At 42.8% G+C, this 19,329-nt stretch overlaps 1 protein-coding gene across 7 annotated transcripts in view; it reads right to left on the reverse strand.

Annotated features, from left to right (window-relative positions):
* Window positions 1–19,329, reverse strand: part of mllt10 (MLLT10 histone lysine methyltransferase DOT1L cofactor) — a 42,705-nt gene that overhangs the window by 15,170 nt on the left and 8,206 nt on the right. For 6 of the 7 annotated variants that reach the window (XM_079575799.1, XM_079575798.1, XM_079575800.1 and 3 more), the window contains exons 3-11: window positions 16,016–16,070; window positions 13,810–13,919; window positions 13,512–13,615; window positions 13,100–13,193; window positions 8,466–8,555; window positions 3,571–3,669; window positions 3,033–3,375; window positions 1,136–1,348; window positions 553–963 (exon numbers count right to left, since the gene is read on the reverse strand). In XM_079575799.1, coding sequence (XP_079431925.1) covers window positions 553–963; window positions 1,136–1,348; window positions 3,033–3,375; window positions 3,571–3,669; window positions 8,466–8,555; window positions 13,100–13,193; window positions 13,512–13,615; window positions 13,810–13,919; window positions 16,016–16,070 — 1,519 coding nt within the window. The remainder of the gene's footprint in view (window positions 1–552; window positions 964–1,135; window positions 1,349–3,032; window positions 3,376–3,570; window positions 3,670–8,465; window positions 8,556–13,099; window positions 13,194–13,511; window positions 13,616–13,809; window positions 13,920–16,015; window positions 16,071–19,329) is intronic. The other variant, XM_079575801.1, reaches the window with a different exon arrangement.

Here is a 19,329-nt window from a genome sequence, read left to right on the forward strand (position 1 = left end):
AGGACCTGAGAAACAAAGGCATGTGAGCAGCCAAAGCATCAACAGGTTAGGATTCAGGTAAGAGAGCGCACTGGCAAGGCGAGGGAAACAAAAGGCTAGTTCTGAAGAAAGAGGAGCTGTAGGATGTGTGGGTGCTCTGAGGGAACTCCGAAGCATAAAGACTGTTGCCAAGCAACAGACCACGAGGAAAAAGCGGATATACAGACCACTTCCACGTGTGCGAGCAAACACCAGAGCGACACACACACACCAGCAAAAACCAGAGCGACACACACACACGCACCAGAGAAAAGGTGTGTCCAAAGAGACGCTCAGTGTTAATACCTCACTGCAGAGAAGCAGTCCATACCCATTTATGTTTCATTCATCACCAGTCAATGGCAACAACACAAGTCAGAGCCAGACAAGAGCACGACAAAGAAACGCGCCAACAATGCCACTAATGTGCATTTACCATCAATGTTAAATGATCACACAGAAGCTAGAAATATGGGAAATGATGGAATATGATTTCTGATTGTGCTTGTGCCACCGCGGTGTGGTATGCATTACCTGGCACAGTTGTTGTGGCGCCGCTGCCATTCCTAAGGAGCAACGGGGACTTCTGAATCCCACTGACAGCCATAGCCCCCAGCCCCTTCTCCCCTCCAGCCCCCACTCCTAATCCCACGCTGGACGCTAAGCCGGGCCGTCCCGTGAGCACAGAGGGCGAGGAGGAGCTGCTGGCTGCAGAAGTGGGCAGGCTCAGGGAGGGAGCGGCTTCTGGGGGCTTCACATCTGTGGTGAAGCACGGCCCGAATCTGTTTCTCCAGTTTCCTTTCTTTTTCTTCTTGACACCGTCCTCCAGTACTCCCGCCGCTGGGCCTGGGCCTGAGGGCTGAGCACGCTTGAACCCCCCGGACCCACTGAGGCTCGTCTCATTCACCGAGAGAGTGTGGGAATTTTCATACAGCTTCCCTCCCACTGAAATAATCACAAAGCAGTTGTCAACAGCAATAAGAGACTAATAGCATCTGCTGAATCAAAGGCTATTTTACATACTTCTATTTTTTTTATTATTATTTAGAGTTATAAACCACAATATACCCTTTAGTAATTTAGTGACTCAAAAAACAAATGTGGTGAATCATGGCACCTGCTGAGGCCGTGGATGCGGACATCAGTGAACCAAAGAGTGTCGTCGTCCCGTCTGAAACTGCACTCTCTGAGGAGGGTTTCACAAGGCAGCTGCTGAAGGATGGAGGGGAGGAGAACGTAGTGCCTGCTCCGGGACGCAACGAGGAATCTGTGAAACTGAGGAAGTCGGACGAGGCCGAGGGCGTCTTACTGGCACTGCTCAACAAGAGGCCTGAAACAACAAGATAGTATTACTCTTTAAATTAACTGAATACAATATACAATAACAGGCTATAGGCAAATAGAGGGGCGAAAATGCCACATATTGTTGATTGACATCCCTCGGTAGACTTAGCTGCACAATATAAAGCTAAATTACAGTTATTGTAATATAAGCAGACACAATATCCCTATCTCAAGATCTCAAGAAGCTCGACTTTATTGATGATTTTTCTAATTTAGTTAAAAATTACCCATTTCCAGTTAGAATAGTCATTCACCACAATAACAACGTCTAGACTGTATTTATGACTAATTTAATGTCATCCTCATTGAAAAAAACAACTTTCAAAAATAAGGACATTTTAAGTGACCCCAAACCTTTGAACGGTAGTGGTAATTCATGTGCGTGCGTGTGTGTGTGTCAGTACTTGACTAAAAGTACGACTGGTCTAATATTAATACAGATTGCTCAGTGAAATTTAACTTGAGTAAAAAAGGGCTGAAATACTGAAAAAAATACTTAAGTATTCAAAGTAAAAAGTAGAAGTATTCTGAGTAATAACTTTGCGGCTTGAACGACATGAAGATGGCGCCTGAATTCACCACCTGAATTCAGGCAGAGGACAAACTCTCTATTCTATCCCGATTCTCATGCAAATATTATTTTCTACCTCGTCATAGATCAGTGGCATCTGCACAAGGCATCAGTTTTTGCCAAAAATACTATTTGAGTAAAATACAGATCCTCAAAAAGTAGGCTCTGGTTTCTGCAGATGCATGAACAGCCCTCCACGTAACAGAGAAACTGTAATGAAGACGCACCAATGTTCAGATCCCATTTCTCTGCTGCTCTCACACACCTGGCAGGGTGTGGAGGTCGTGGTGGTACAAAACATAGAGTTCAGAGCGAGCACAGAGCCGTTCAGGTCCTGACCTCACCACATGGGCTATCTCTCACTGTCTTTGAGTGGGTCCACTCCCAGGCGTCCAAAGATTAGAGGAGCCTGAAGCACACCCACGCCAAATACAGCTACCAGTGCGCACAAAAACAGTGTTTGGACAAAAACAGGGTTCAGTTGATGCACCTACAAAAATATATTTAATTAATAAGAAATTAAATTTTCACTATGGTAGACAGTAATTAATTTCATCCTGAATATGATAGAGGGGTTTCTTAAAAAACATAATTTTTTTAGAAACAATGATAAAGCAATGATAAAGTTGTTATCATTGCTGGACAAATTTTCACACAAAATACACAACTTTTTTTCTTTAGGGAGTAAAAGAAAAAACGAGGAGCTCTTTCTAGAAGATGCTGAAAGGCTACTGTGGAGCGGAGGACGCTACGGCAGAAGGAGGAGATGGGGGAGCGGACCAGTGAGGGACACCACGCTCTGAAACAAGGACAAACCCAGATGGTGGTGCACCGTTTCAGAGGAGCCCTCAAAGCAGTTCTCGGGTTTCCCGACCTCCATAGACATGCTGCTGCATGGCTGCCAGCTCAGTCGCAGTGGCTCAGGACTAACCCAACACCTGAACGTGATTTCGTTGTACAATTGTACAATGACAAATAAAGCTCTTACTTACTTACAACCAGTGACTATTAGACAGAGGTTTACATTTCATGTAACAGCAGGCAATATCCCAGTGGTGGGAAAATTAACATAGACGACCGTTTACAGTCATTAATTCACCTTGATGGAAAGGCCCAGTGGAGGCGGACACAGATGTGGAAGAGGTTGCCATGGTGACCACAGCTGAGGGGAGGGGTTTCCCTGAGGAGGTGAGGGACTTGCGGCCACCCCTCTGTCCCACCGCGTGTGTCCCGACACTGCTGCTGTTTTTCTTGTTCTTTGGATCGGACACGGCCTTGCCCCCGTCTGCAGACAGACTGTCCTTGGAGGCGCTGCCGGACAGGGTGGAGGAGACTTCCTGAAAGTTGGCGTTGGTGAAGCGTCCCGCACTGTCCTCTAATCTCTTCTGAGAGGATGCGGGCAGGGAGGCAACTCCACCACCTGTGCTGGTGCTGTTGTAGTTCTGTGGGACCAAAATTGGGATAGACAAAAAACATTGATAAGAGAGGGAGGACAGGAAGGAACAGGACAAAGGCTATCAAAACAATGGCCCCTGAAAGAGGAAGTGCCACAGATTCAAGGTAAAGAAAGTAATCCAAGCACTTCTGCAACAATGTGCCAGTGACCTGCAGCCGGGCAGGTCGGGTGGTGTCTTTACCTTGTCTGGGACCATGATGTTTGGAAGAACCAGGGAGGGCGACATGTCCATGGAGCTCTTCTTATGTTTGGGTTTGTGTCTATCCCGTTCCTTGTGTTTCTGAACAGAGGGGAAACAAAGAGGAAACAGATGGGTGAAGCTGGCTCAGACATGAGTGTAGTTAAGAGAGCAACAGAAAGAGACCTCCAACAAACTGTTTTACGTAGACTTATATGCTGCTTGAGCTCCAAGTGTTAGTATTGTGTTGCAGAAAAGCTTAAAATTCAGTATTAGTGTACAGTATGTTCCATTTACCATTAGAAGAAATAAAAGTAACAGAAATATTGCACCATGCAACCATTTGAGCAAGAGGGGAAGATAATATTCTAGTCAATTATTTTGTTATGAAACTTTTGGCTAATCCACACAAGCTGCTTGTCTCTAAAATAGAGGCTTCGCCATTATACAGTACACTGTTTGGATACCAAGCTGGACTATGCTCAGTGTTCTGTGTAAGACTTGTATTTTGGACCGGGCCCATTCGACCGGATTTCCTGCGGCAGAGCGGACAGGGTCATCTCAGAGGGAGAAACCACATAACCATCGAACAACCTCTTCAGTCCTGCCTCTGAATCGCGAGTCCTGATAAGTGACAGTCAAACTGACTGAAAGACAGTTTCATCCAGGCTGCCAGGAAGCTGAACTCTCCCTTCCCGCCCACTGTGTGCATTTGTATTTGATATTACTTTGTACCCAATGTTAAAGGGTTAGAGAGCAATATTATTTGTATTTTGTGCATCTGCTTTACATGTGATCAAAGTGACTATAAAGTGAATTAAATTGAATTGGGGAAAGCTATTGTTTTGTGTGGCGTCTGCACTAATCTGAGTCCTTTATTTTTTCTTTCTTTATTTAAATTACGGGTCATAATTTAAAGTTATTTCTGTACATTGGTTATTTCTTTCATGGCCTTCTCTTCCTAAAGCCTCTTTTACTATGTATTCAAACAACTGGAAGGAAATAAAAGTTAAAATTCCCATTATTAGCTTATAGTTATAAAGGGGTGCTCGTGTGAGAGTAAGTGTGTTTAGAGTAAGAGGAGAGAGAGAAAGACGGAGCATTGCATTTCAGAGGGACTGTCTGAGATGAAAGCCTGAAGATCCACTAACACAAAGAGAGCGACGACAGACAGATAAAAAGGGGCAGGAGGCCACATGAATGCAGCATGCCGCAGTTTAGAGCCGACTCTCTAAGTGCCTCACAGAAAACCACACAAGGTCTCATCGATTCATCCAATCATATCCTCTTCCGTGGACTATCACAGCTCAATTTACACCCTGGCTCACAAGCACCACACTCCTCCTCTCGCACCCCGAGGTGGCGACTGGGTGCCAGCGCATTTACACCTAACGCACCCGTCCCGCACCATAACACCTCAGCGCACGTGTACGGGGCAGGCAGGTGTATTCCCCTCACAGACACACAAGCACCACGTCGGACACTCGAAGAGGAGCGAGCACGGGCTTTGAAAATATGCAGCGAGAGACTGCACGGGACTGAACACACCGGTGAAGACGTCGAACTGAAACCTCGCCTGCCCCGGGGTCTCGCTGTGGGACGAGCGCTTTGTGGCGGGTGGCAGTTTACCCAGACTTCCTGCAGTTAACAGACACCGGCGGCTCGTTCAGGAGATAGCGGCTCCAATGCGAGTCGGTCGTTCTGTTTCCGCTGATGTGAGCGATACGAGTTTGGAGAACAGATGGAGCGAAAATGTGTTTCTGTGTATGTGTAAAATCATTATGTAAAGTTTAGTTTCTTCAAAAAAAAAAAAAAAAAAAGTTGACGGCAAAATAAATGATTGCTTAGAACAGTGGTTTTCAACTGGGACCAACTTTCAACCTAAAACCATCTTCAATACAGAAAAATCTTTACTAGAAAATATTAATTGGCCAAAGATGGTGGTGAATTTAAACAGTATCCTAATATATCACACAAGATCCAAATGTTGTTGCTGCACAGATTTTGTGCCGAATAGGCGATGGTTGAGAGAGCGAGGGGTCAGTTCTTGGGGATTCCCTTGTTGTTTTTCATTAACATTCCTGAGAAGGTGTTGATGGACGCAGGCAGCACAGAGGAGCTCGAATAACACACGCGTAGGCACAGAGCAGGAGCACCCGGCGTGGGAAACACAACAGCCACACAATGTACCTCTGACACGCCCTTATCAATCAGGTCAATTGATTATACAGGCGCAGGCACTGGCTTTTTAAGAGTCCTCTGCCCTCTTTCTCCGCGGCTGACCATTAGCGTCCCGATCATTTGACATGTCCAAGTGGCCTTTGAGGCAGCGCGAGCTAAATATGAGTTGAGACAGGGGATGAGGGCTGTGTCAATTTATCAGCTATCCCTCTAACAATGAGCAATACAACAGCGGTCTGAAACCCGCTCTGTCTACGTCTAAGGCCGACGGTGGGCCCCTGGGCTGGAGGAGTCAATCATCACCAGGAAATTTGTAACAGTCCCTTTTCTTTGTGCTTTCCAAAGCCTATCAGAAGCACATGCCTAGTGATAACAATACTATATTAGTACACTGAATTATTATAGAGAACTTGATTAGAGTGAATACAAAAGAAAGATTTGCAGCACATTTTCCACACCTGTGAAGCTTTAAGAATTCCAAAACAAAATTTCCTTGTGACTTTTCATATTTGGAAGAAAGTCTCCCTCAACCCAAATTTTGGGTTGTGGAGAAAGGAAGCTTTTCCCCCCTCTTAAAAACACAAATATTTCAGATTATGAGCAGCAAGACAAAATGCTGCATAGTAAAGAAAGAATTAAAGGCCCTGTACGAACTGTTTGTGCTCATTCCAAATGCATTTGTTACATCCCAGTTTTTCACATAGATCATAAGGATGATTCATACTTTTCGGGGACCAAAACAAAGCTTCATGATTAATAAAAATGCTTCATAATTAAATCATTTTTAAACAAATTTACAATATACCGAGGACAAAACAAATTTCATTCTACAGCTAGAAAAAAAAACATTCACAGGTTCTTTGACAAATACAGGTAAATACAAGGAAAGCTACAACTGGCTCTTAATTGATGTAATGTTGAAGCAAAACCTGCATTTGTTGCAACCGTGTGGTCCAGTGGATCTGACCACAGATAAGAGTTCATTTGAATAGATCAGGATGATGGAGTAAGCACATTTGAACACACAATGGTGGCGAGGAAGAGGAGAGGCTGAGGACGCACGGGGAGGAGGGGCGATGAAGACTTGGGGAAACTGAGGAACAGGAAGTTAAAGGGAAGATAATCCTCCCCGGCCGGGCAGGAATTCCCCTGTGCCGTTTCCTGCTGGATTTTCTGACCCATCCATTGTGAGCGCAAGTGTGTGAGTGCATGCGTTTGTGTGTGCTTCCTGCGGGCCGTTTCTATGGGCCAGAGAGAGGGGGATACGGGGGGTACGTTAGCCCCTGCTGCAGTTTGACTCCAGGGTTCAGCATGAGCCACGTATCCCGCACACACACAGTTCTGTGTGCCTCTGATTGACTGAGGGAGAGAGAGGAGGGGCTCTGACTAATGCAAATCAGCCACTATTAATAAAAGCCTGAGCTGCAACACACAATAACCAATAAATGCCATACAGCGAGCGAAAGGCTGCAACTAGACTCCGCTAATTACTGTTTGAGTGAAGTAAAATATCCATTATTTACTTTGAAGTGAAAAAAATGGCTTAATGGCAGATCTATTGTGTCTATAAAACCAAATGTGTTAAACTGTGTTAAAGCAAATGATGTGCTTCTAGTTTAAACCTATCTATATTAACAAAAAAATAAAATAAACCAGATTAGAAAAATGGTATCACATTTAAACTATTTAGTGCAGACAGTGACTGAAATGTTTACACATTCACACACCCATTCAAAGAATACACTTGATTCAGTGGTGTATGAGTGAAAGCCTGTTTCTATTTTTATATGAACAACAAATACTCGGAGAAACACTGGTGGTGTTGAAGATTGAGGTTAGTCATGTCCAATAGAGCTGCTCACTTTCAATACTGTGTAGTCGATGTAACAATAATTTTAAAAGCTTCAGTCTTATTTGATTTGCATGAGGCTGAGGACCAGATGGAAGTCTGCAGTTTAAACAAAGGCTTCACGTATAAAATGTGAAAACTAAAATGGAGTAGTTTCTTCAACATTTTGTAAATTTAGAAATTAGTTAGTTACATGTTTCACAAGCAGATGTAAAAGACTCATGTAGAAAATATTTGAGGCTATGAAGGTTCGCTGCTAATAAACAGGCAACTAAAAGTGACATTACACCTCAGAAAAGTGAATTAATTCACTCATCGGAGGCAATGATCTCACCTTTCAGCTCTGACTGAATAAATTCAAGGTCTCTCCTTTTCAATTTTACAGCACTACTGAGCAAATGCAAGAGCCACACGTTCATTATTATTACGGCCACAATGCAAAACGGTTGGTGTTGCAGACCTAAGAGGTTTTTGCACTTTGGCCTTAGGAAATGCACAAGTAAATTTTGTCTAAGAATAACTCGGGCAGAGCATTATACGGCTGCCTGGAAACTCTGATGCAAATGCCCAAATGTCGAGCAATGTCATTCATTAGAAACAAATCAATACAAATCATATCATCAGATGGATTATTGTGACGACTTCACAACTAAAATTGTTTTATAATATTCTCCACCAAGCTAAAATTGGTAGAGGCGCGTGAATATGACAAAAATGGTCATTTCATGGATCAGGATGGACAATGGAGAGCATGGATAATCTGCACTAGCACATGTTGGAGCCTACAGCCACATTGTGAGGCTTGTGAATGGTTTCTTGCATTGGCAGAGTTATGGAGGGAGGCAGACACAGGGCTGAAGCTGCTTACCTTCGTCTCCTTGTCTGAGGGTCTATCCAAACACTGAGAGGAAGAGTCACTTAAGCTTTGAGACCTACTACCACGGCCCCTGCTCCTGCGCTAAAAAGTAAAGAGGAACTCCAAGTTACTGGATGAAGTTCACACAAAAAGAGTCAAATTTGATTCAACAAAAATAAAAGAAATAACTAACTTAAAAAAAAGAGAAAAAAAAAATGAAAGTCAGTCAATAAAAAAAACGTATTGCTCTCTACAAAAAACAAAAAATAATCATGGCAATTTTCAGAGAATTGACTTGTAAGATTACTATATTTTAAGGAATACATTTAATACACAGTGCACTATAATAAAGCCCAGGCATTAACCAAAGTGCAGCAGGGGAAAAGGAAAAGCACATCAGCTAGAAACGAACAGATCTTTTTTTTTTAATTTCCTAGTTTGCCTTTTCCATTTGCGCCAAGGCTCCTTTAAAATTGTTTACGGTCTGTTGCCATAGTGATAAACAAGTGCATGGTGAAATTACAACTACATTATTTCCACACAGAGATCAAGGCCCAGCGCATTTGAGAGGGCCCCTGTTATCACTCCAGCACACTTCCGGACACCAACTAAATTACCTCTCTCTGCGACTGTGGTTAGAAATATTTGAATAAACGAATAATGTCAAAAAAGGAACCACCGTATCAACAATAATCTATATATCGTTAGGTAGCGGTATATGGCATGGACGTCAATGCCCCGCAGATTTCCAAAACACAAACTATAATTCATCACATTCAGTTTTATGAAATCACTATTATGTTAAAACATTAGGGCAGCACAAAACATTAAATAAAAAATTGAGTCAAGTCTAAAAAACACCAACTTACTTACTATAGCTGGGCCAAAATGAGGCTAAAATTAGACTAAATTATGAAAACTGAACTTGCGCACATATTTTAAGTGATATTTCAGGATTTTTGATATAGGGCCTCATTTCCTAGTTATCCAGAGTGTTGCTGAATTCTGGAGATTTTTTTTTGGTAATTCATGCCGTTCTTATATTTGAAGAGTTTCGTGGCGCTAGGCCAGTGCAAGGCCTTAACCATTTTGCATTTAAAAGAACTTATATATATTTGATGATTCATGCATAAGCTACGCAGCGGCGGAGTGATCTGCTAGAAAATAGTCCCTCAAAATGTGGTCATTCATGTGATGCAAGGTCAGTTATATTATAAATTATTCTATCGACACAGACATTTATATCGTTAGTCTGGCGTTATAAGTGATTTGCCTCAGGTGCACTGTGGAGCGGGTCAGACTGTTTTTAATGCAGGCGAGCTGATACTATAGACATGCGCTAGCCTTGCACTAGCCTAGCACCACGAAACTCTTCAAATAAAAGAACTGCATGAATTCCAAAAAAAATATCTCCTGAAATCAACAACACTCTGGATAACTAGGAAATGAGGCCCTATGTCAAAAATCCTGAAATATCCCTTTAAGTTCTCAGTCTTTTTTCTGTTGTGTTGAAAGCTGCTAATTTGTCAATCTCCGTCAGATGACCACCATGGTGATTTTAGCGACAACACCGTGGATTCTTGCGATATGGATATTGTGTCACCTGCTATCGCAATAACAATAATTTGGCGAGATAATTGACTTTTTCCTTGTACAAAAAGCCCAATATCACTGCATGTTACTCCCCTTTGAGTAAAAAAATGTCTACAACAATGCAGTCAACATTTGAAACAACACATCACCTACAATGAAAACCACCAAAACTTTATACAAGATAAAACAATTAAACTTTTTCTTTTTTAATTCCTGTGTGACGGACTTGGGTCAAAGACCATATGTTGCTAACGCGGCGTAAACATCCATCAGGCCGAATTTACGAAAGCGCTCTCCGCTAACAACATTGCTTTCTTCATCATCGATCCCCTCTCGTGCGTCGCCGTCATCCATACAATCCCAGCTTAATGACATTATGCTGCACCATCCAAAGCCATTCTCCCGGATCAATATCTCAGCATGAGTCCTTCCATCAGCATTTGTTAACATTGCCAAATGTCATCTGGACCTCTGTGTAGTGTCTGCTGATGGGACATGTCCAGTGTCTCCACATGTCCAAATATATCAGGCACGTTCCAGTTCTATGTTTGCCAACAGCCCTGACCAAGCCTGAACGACACATTCACAAATATACGTGAAATATAATCCATTATTACTATTATCCGATAAATTATTAGGGCTGCACAACTGTGGGAAAATAAAGAATTGCCTTTATTTTCATACTTGTTGAACTAGTATTATGATTGCAGTAATTTAATAATACATTTCTTCATTAGGAGAGAGATTCACATGATAAATGAAAGGAATACAAACCACATGTGTTGTATAGAGCTAATTTTCAGCGACGCTAATGGGAAGTAAGAGTCTAAATCAGCGTGGTGTTTTCTTGGGCGGTCTGCCCTGTTCACTTCTCAACACAGTCTGAGGTCTGACTGAAACACGGATCTACAGTAATTAACTCACATGAACAACTGGGATGTGCGGGGGTCTGGGAGAGCTAGAAACACATTTGGACAGAGATTTTACTCTGCTCCCAACGACTTTCATGCTTTGAAAATGGGATTATTCATTTTAACGTTTGAGAACGAACAAGAATCACATGCATTTCACAAGCTGTTTGTGGTTAAAGCTACAGGGTCAGCAGGTTTTATTTTGAGACATCCGATATGTGATTTTATTGCTTTCAAAATATTCAGTATAAAACAAATTAAAGGAACAGGCCACCATTTTTACATACTGAGATATGTTCTTGCCTGAGCTTAGACAAGTTGATGCGTACCTGTCTGGTCTTTGTGCGTACCCTCAGTCACGCAAAACGACCAAAGATGTTGTTAGCATTTGGCCTCTTCCAATGTATTCCTATAGCTCCAAACGGAGTGAAGTTAGAAGCTACCATGCTCTTCCACGGGCACGCACAAAGACCAGACAGTACTTATCAACTCGTCTAAGCTCAGGCAAGAACATATCCCCGTATGGAAGAACTGTGTGCCCTCAGTCACGCAAAAAGACCAAAGATGTTGTTAGCATTTGGCCTCTCCCAGTGTATACCTATTAGAGTGCGGATCGGGCCGTTTTTTTCTGTCCGAGCCCGGCCCTCGTCCGACAGAGCAGTGATCAAATCCGAACCGAGCCCGACAAGCATTAAGATATTTGTGTCCGAGTCCGACCGAGCCCGACACATTTAAAATCACAATATTTCCATAAGCCTAATGACACAGTAGGATACGATACTGTTTGTGTGGAAAAAGTCAGATTTTATCCATCAAAAGGCATTCGTAACGTCAACACAGATGAGCGGAGCACGCACGGCAGCACGCACGCACGCACGCACGTAGGCTACGCGGAGCAACAGTTTTACCTGTGCGGTCACTGCACGTGTTTCGTTGTCACAGCAGTTCACAACTTCTTAAAAGCATTACTGCGTGCGCACTGCGCAGTGCATAAGCGGGTTTAAATGCCGCATCTTCTATTTATTTAGTTTTTTGACAAATGATCGCTTATAATGCATGAAATGAAACAGACCCATTTTATTTTATTTTTTTATTATCGTGCTGATGTGTCCGAGTCCGACCCGAGCCCGAAAATAAGTTCTAAATATTTGTCCGAGTCCAACCGAGCCCGTCGGGTTCCGACGGGTCCCGTCGGACGTCGGACGGGTTGCAGCACTCTAATACCTATAGCTCCAAACATATATCAGTATGTAAAAACGGTGGCCTGTTCCTTTAATAATTGAATTCTTTGCTTTTTACTACAAGTGACAAATCAAACAGGAAACTTGAATTCGATAGATTGTGGCCATGTGACTCAAGTGCTCATTCTCTTTACGTCAACGAATGTAAAACAAATAAGCCCTTAAAGTAACAAGGATAACTTTCGGTCACAAACACAACACGATTAACAACAAAATATTCTTACGCCGTGCTTTGATCAGTTACCAGTAAAATGTATCTCAGTGCGGCCTTGAGGCAAACCTGCTGTACTCTGCAGAGAATCATGTGTGATACTGTAAGAAAATCTAAATGAGGAAATGTAACACAGTGAAGAAAAACTTTTTTTTTTTAAGTGTGCGCAAGAGCAAACGAATGAATGCAGTGAACTCAAAATGGGGTGCGAAACAAAAGTTCTTTTTACACACAGATCCCAGTCAGTGACAACAAGGCCACAGCCGCCCAGAACAGACACCATTCTTCAGTCTCACACAGAAAACCACTGTGGATTAAGAGCACCAATGTGAAAAGCCTGTGTAAAAAAGCTTGTGTGACAAGAACGAGAGTGAGCGAAGGCAGCAGAAATTGAAGTGTAAAGTGTGCCTAGCCTTGAAAGAAAAGCAATATATTCTGCTCTTTAAGTTCAATATCATTTAACCACATGCTAAAAATACGCGGAAGTGCCTCAGCTACTTTCTACTTTGCCGAGTTACTGTATATAAGCAGTCAGTCATCAGTCACACCAAAACCCATATAAACAATTAAATCCATTATTTAACATTTGCAGAAATAAGGCAGAACCGAAAAGATGGTTAGGGGCTACAGTAAGTTGTGGTTAAATCTAAAGAACTCATGCGGTTAGTGATTACAAATGTTGATACTTACCAATTTGCTGTGGTGGTATTTGCAATATCCACAATACTTGACGTTATCTGCATCCGATCCCTGCTCTTCACACAGTAAGCCTGCGAACTGGGCACTGGGGGAAGACCAAAAACAAGAATGAAATGAGAGCTATGAAAGTGCAATGGCAGTATTTCTCTCAGGAATCATCTTATTTAAACACAAATTCTAGGAAGTAAAAACTTGTGACTTAAACAGGGAGGGCAACACTGTCTCCCCCATTATAGGGAAACACTTTCAATAAAACATTTACCTTATGCATGGGAAAGTAGATGCAACAGTTTATAGGCCGCTAACATCCGTGTCACAGTGGTGCCATGACTCCGGGTGAAGAACTTTACAAACAGTCGCGGTCTTTGTCTCATGAGGTTAATGTGAAGCGAGATGGGCTCACCATGTGACGTGGAAGGCCTGACGGCAGCCATGTTTGTTACAGGTCATACAGGCTCCAGTGGCTGCTTTGCTCTCTCTGCCCTGGTCCTCACAAATGTAACATGTCTGGGGAGAATAACAACAAATAAAAACACAAGTATTAAGTATTGAGCTCTATCAAACCCTTGCAGCATTTGTCTGAGCTTACGCAACACAAGAGATGCTACAGATGGTAATTTAGAAATGTGTGTCAAAAGAGAAGGCCTATCCTGAGCAGTTCTTCTTGCTCTAATTGACCAGTAACATGAATTGGTCATTACCTTGTTGTAGCGATCATGTGGCACTGACTGCAACACAATGGGCTCCATAGTGGAGACATTTGCGAACTCCACTTCAGGTATGTAGAGAGCGCACACCACATGGGCCCAGCCTGCAAACACAAGAGAGGGACCAACGACTTTTTAGCACAAAAAAGGGAAATAAAGATCTCCCCAAAGGGTCTAGACCTAGCATTAACATGCCAATCGTGGTTTTGACACCGCCACATATTGCTCATAAATATCTCGAGTTCAACTTTTCAACCCTGGAGTCGTAAAACGCTTTAATTTGTAAATTGTAGTTAATCTACCTAAGTAGTTGTTTATTGAGGCCTAACACACACACAGCTGCCTGTCAGGAAAGACATACTGGGGGCGGTCGAGTGACAGCGGGGCACGGCAAAGTGGCAAGAGAATTGACGACGCGCCGAGGAGGAGTCCGCGGAGGTGAACCGGAGGTCAGCTCCTGCCTGGCCTGAGGTGTCTGTTTTTCCCCCATAGCGGAAACAAAAACAGGCTTAAACTTACAGTTGAACCCGTGGCCTGCCTTTGACCTGGTGAACGGGACGATGGGAGGAGGGCAGAGGGCGGGACAGAGGGGAGGGAGCGAGTGTGAAATGGGGGCATGTTGTTGTTTTGAAGGTCCTCCAAGAATCTGGAGGAGGCCTATAAAACAGGACTATAAAAGTGGCAAAGGCTTCCTACTCAAATCGAGCATTCACGCTTTTAACCCTACAAGCATTAGGCCTCCACGTGACCTTTCCATGATCTAAATGAGCCTGAATCATTAACATACAGACCAAAGTATGACAATATACACTCCTGTACTAATCTCTGCACCGTCATTTGGTTATGCAGGTTTAAGTTTAACCATCTGCCTATTATACAGCCAAACACAACCTACAGTACCTGAACAAATGGCTTGACTTTTCCGATTATTTATCTTTAACCATGAAGAATGCAAGTGGGGTTTTTCTACTTCAAAGAGCTGGAAACATACCACAAAGATGTTGGAAATTGTTTGCAGCTCTTAACAGCATCTTGACAAGAATTTGGGGTGATGTATGTCAATCCAACATAAAATATGGTCCTTAGATGTCAGAAGCGTTTAGTGTAGCCGCATCAACGGTAACAAACCAGCTCATTCAATTTAACATTCCTTAATAATACTCTTTATACTAAACAAGGTGTTGTGTTGCTTATTAGCACAGTGAATCGAATAGGTTTATATGTTTGCACTCTTTCATATGATTTAGTTTGTTATAACTAGCTATAACTAATTAAAACAAGAAGCCTGGTTTGTCTTTGAACTTTCTCATGGTATTCACGGACATTGGTTCCCAACTTTCGATCCATCTCAGCGCTACAAGTCTGAACGCAAGATCAAATGCCCGTTTTCCAACTAATCCCATTGCTCAACTTTATTACTGTCCCACCTGAAACAACAGACACTACCACACAGATCAACAAGTGAAGGGAAAACTGCCATGAACTCAGGGCGCAGGGGCAGGAGGAGCGAGATGGTGATAGAGGGATGGGGAGGTAGAAAGGCAGGAGCGAGGGAGAGCGGGGTCATGGGAAGGGTAAAGTAAAAGAGAAAGTAGTAAAACGGTGTGTGTTAGTCTTGTCCTGATGCCTCCCTGCAGGCCTGGACACAATCCCACAGCTGTGCTTCCCTCGCACACACATACGCACAGAATATTTACAGTCTCCACTGAGCTGACCTCGCGCTGAACCCTTAGAGACGACTCCTCACAGGCCGCGCACTATACCCATCCCGAGACCGCCCCCTCATAAACATACACTCACACACACTCGTAAAACAAGGGCCGGTCAGACCAGGACGGTGCGGTGAGGCAGTGGGAGAGGCGGCGGAGCTCACACGCCGCAGAAAGGACATAATGAGAAAACAGGCCACAATGATCAAACGTTAGGCCCGACACAACAATCACTGCGTCAGCATGGGAACAATTTGGTAACTTGCGGTCTCACTAACAATAGAATGGCGACATAATCATTAATCAACACTCAGTGAATTGTGTTTGAGCGTGCTTCGATTTTATTGCAGCTCAATACCTGCATTTAAAATATTGTTCAGTGCACTTAGAAAAAGCACTTGCGGCTTTAGGGCCATCTGAGAGAATCATTGAGACGTCTTCAGCAGAAATAAATCCCTCAGAAAGCAACATCGTGTGTGTGTAGAGAATACCTCCGTTGTCTGTCCTCTTGAGGGCTCCATCCTTGTGCGGACACAGCTCACATCTCTGCGGGTAGAGGAGGTGAAGTTAGCACAGAGCGATGACAAATATGCCTCGGCGGGGGATTGAGAATGCAGGTTGTGAAGAACTGGGCACAAAGCCAGAAGGAAACCTCGAAAAACACCTCTGCTGCAGGAAAACCTGATGTCATTAGTCCTGCAGCGATGGCTTTTTACGATCTAACCAACATCCTTAAACTGCTCTTTAGTTGCTGTTGCACAACACAGTTACACAGGGCTCTTCTAGAGAACACAAATTATTATTTACAGCTTAACATTCTTTTAAGTGCATTTATTACCTCAGCCAGGGAGGTCAAGGCTTTACAAGGATTATTGTTATACAAAGAACAAAAAAGCAATGATCACACTTTGATGAAGCTCTATAGCGGCGTTTGATTTAGTGTCATTATAGAGAAACATTTTGGACTGTGAGTAATCTAGAGTAGTGGATTTTAATCATTTGTGAAACGTAATGTCAAACAGAAGAATACAGGAGTCTCAAATTGAACTAGGCCACCCATAAAACAACTCCACACAGGCCCAGTGAGGCCACTTTTGAATTACATTTATTAGGGCTCCGTTTCAAAAAATAATAATATGTTTCCAGGAAGTGCAAGCAAACTATCTTATTTTGAGGCCTCACCTTTCAGGCTGGAAAAAAAAAAAAAAAGGTTCACACTTAATATTTAAGGGTTATTGTGCAACCTTTTATATGGGGAAAAAAAATTGATATTAGTAGGGCTGAAACAACTAATAAATTATTGAAATAGTTGACAACTATTTTAGTAAATAGATTGATCGTTTTCTAGTAAACACAGATTCAATAAGAGCAAAAATTCACATGAAAATTATACATTTAAAAAAAATATATACTTTGTTTTTAAAGTTAGGGTCCGTATTGTTTTGTTCATTGTAAATTTCATAAATATCTGTCTGTGTCTCATCCAATCAGAAGCAGAATTAGCACAAAGAGTCTCCTACAAACGTTCTTTATGTGGTAGAATTTTTAAAAAAAAATACTGTTTCCATGCTCCTTTCACAGCCACGTGATAAATCATAAAAATAATTGGCAATCGATTACAAAAATAATCGTTAGTTGCAGCCCTAGATATTTGTATGTATTTGACCTTTCAGTGACCCGGCAGCTGTATGGGTGGCATCAGCATGGGGCCTTTGCTTTCCTCTACGGTGGCCACTATGTCGCACCAGGACCAATTTTATTTCCGTTTTTCCGGGTTTCTGGTGGGTTCTCTATGTGGAGCGTATGCAACCATGGACACAGATACATCAGCGTTGAAAACCCTCCAGAAACCCTACTACATGGGAGTCGTGTGCTTTTAAGGGACGCTTTACATGGGGGAAAAACATAAAAAAAATTGTAATGCTTATGACAATACCCAGCTGCATTACATTTGTTACACGTTTGTGGTCACAGTGTATTTTGAAGCAATTATTGCAACGCTCCAAAAAATATGTTTAAAAAAAAAGTTTTGTAAATTATCATCATATCATTAAGAAAGCAGGCTCTATATTTTTGTGAAATCCTTAACTTCCCACACTGTGCATCTTCGAGCGCTGCATTTTCTTTCCAAAGTGACCGGCAGAAGGCTTTACCCTCTCGTGACCAGTGCAAAAAATCTGACACAGTTGGCCCCGCACTAACGCAGCATCCGTGATCATCTTACACAGAGCTTTTCAATCAGGATTAGAATCCATTTGGTTGGAAAGGCGGTGGAAAGTGGTACAAAGCGTGTCCTGAGCTCGCGGCCCGGGCGGGGGCTGGAGGGAGGGGGGGGCAGCGGCGGGGACAGAAATGATGCGAGTGCAGGCAGTTGTGAAAATCTGTGAAAGGCTGTGAAAACTGGCAGTGCTGTGTGTTTGACATGAAGCCTCTTGGTCACAATTCATTTGATACAGCGGCTTGTGCCAGGGCCGGGCTGAAACGTGACACAATGAAATGGACACGGTGAGATCGTCAGCGTAAGCCCAGCGCAGCTTAAGTAATAGGTTTGACGATGATCGTGCAGTTGGGACCAGTCGGGCTGCACGATTATGGAAGACCTTCCACCACCATCAACCCCCAATCGCTCAAAGATTTTCACACAAGCTCCAAAATAAAACTTTCCACATACACACAGACACATGAGCACTAACCTACCCAGCTGTAAGACCTACTCAGTGTATCCTGCATAGACAAAGTGTGGCACTGCTTGGTTTGGAGGTATGTTGAAGGCGGGACAAAGAGGTGTAGAGTGAACCAATCAGGGAAATGTGACCAGAATTGCTTCAAAATCCACTACAATGACCAACACCATCGGCAAGTCGGGTTTATTTTAAGAGCACATTTTGCACTCGGAGCAATTCACAGTGATTACATTTAAAAGGCAAAAAAAATAAAAAATAAAACACAATCCGCATGATCAACTGAATCCAAAAGCCAAGAGTTTAGTTGCTTTAAGGCCAGCACACAACAGAAAGCAGCGAGCCCAAAAATGTGATTTAGACATTTATCATTCATAGGGGTGAAGCTATCGGATCGGACTTGAATCGCAATGTGCTGCAAAACCATGCATCGATACTTTATCAGGTATTGCAATACTTTCAATACTGCATTTTTTCCACACACTCCTTTGTTTTCCAGTAACGGTTACACAGCACTTTGTTACTTTTTATGTTAATGCACTTTTCAATCTAAACACTTCAGTAAATGTCAAATGGCATTTGGTTTACAACTTTAGACACATGACTTTTTACACAATTTAAGGCCAACATATCACTTATCAAAATCGGGTCGGCCCCTGAATATCGTGATACGTATCGGATCGTGACAAAAGTGGATCATCCCAGCCCTAGTATTTATAATCTCAGAATAAAATTGGCAATGCTTTCTAATTTTTCAAAGCTTGCCTGTGGGCTCATAAAAAACCAAACAAATTGTAGTGCTCTAAAGTAAATAAAAATGAAAATTAATTAAAAAGCAGCGCAGTGTAGGCCATGTCAGTTTCAGTTTCGCTTTCCATACACAAGGGCAGCGAAAACACTCACAGCAGCGCGTTTGGTTTGAGGCTTGTGTCTGGGCTGCTTCTGCTTGGACTTTTTTGGAAATAAGGCTTTTAAGGCTTGATTATGACCAGGATTGGATCTTACGCATTTGTCTGAGCCTCTGACACTGCGCAGTGCACTTTCATTCAGCGCAGCCTGGCCATCAGCAGGAGAACCCATTACTAAGCCACGCAGGTTTCATGTGTTTTTGGAGGATGGAGCTT

Source organism: Gobius niger (assembly GCF_951799975.1).
Source record: "Gobius niger genome assembly, chromosome: 18".
NCBI classification, from domain to species: Eukaryota; Metazoa; Chordata; class Actinopteri; order Gobiiformes; family Gobiidae; genus Gobius; species Gobius niger.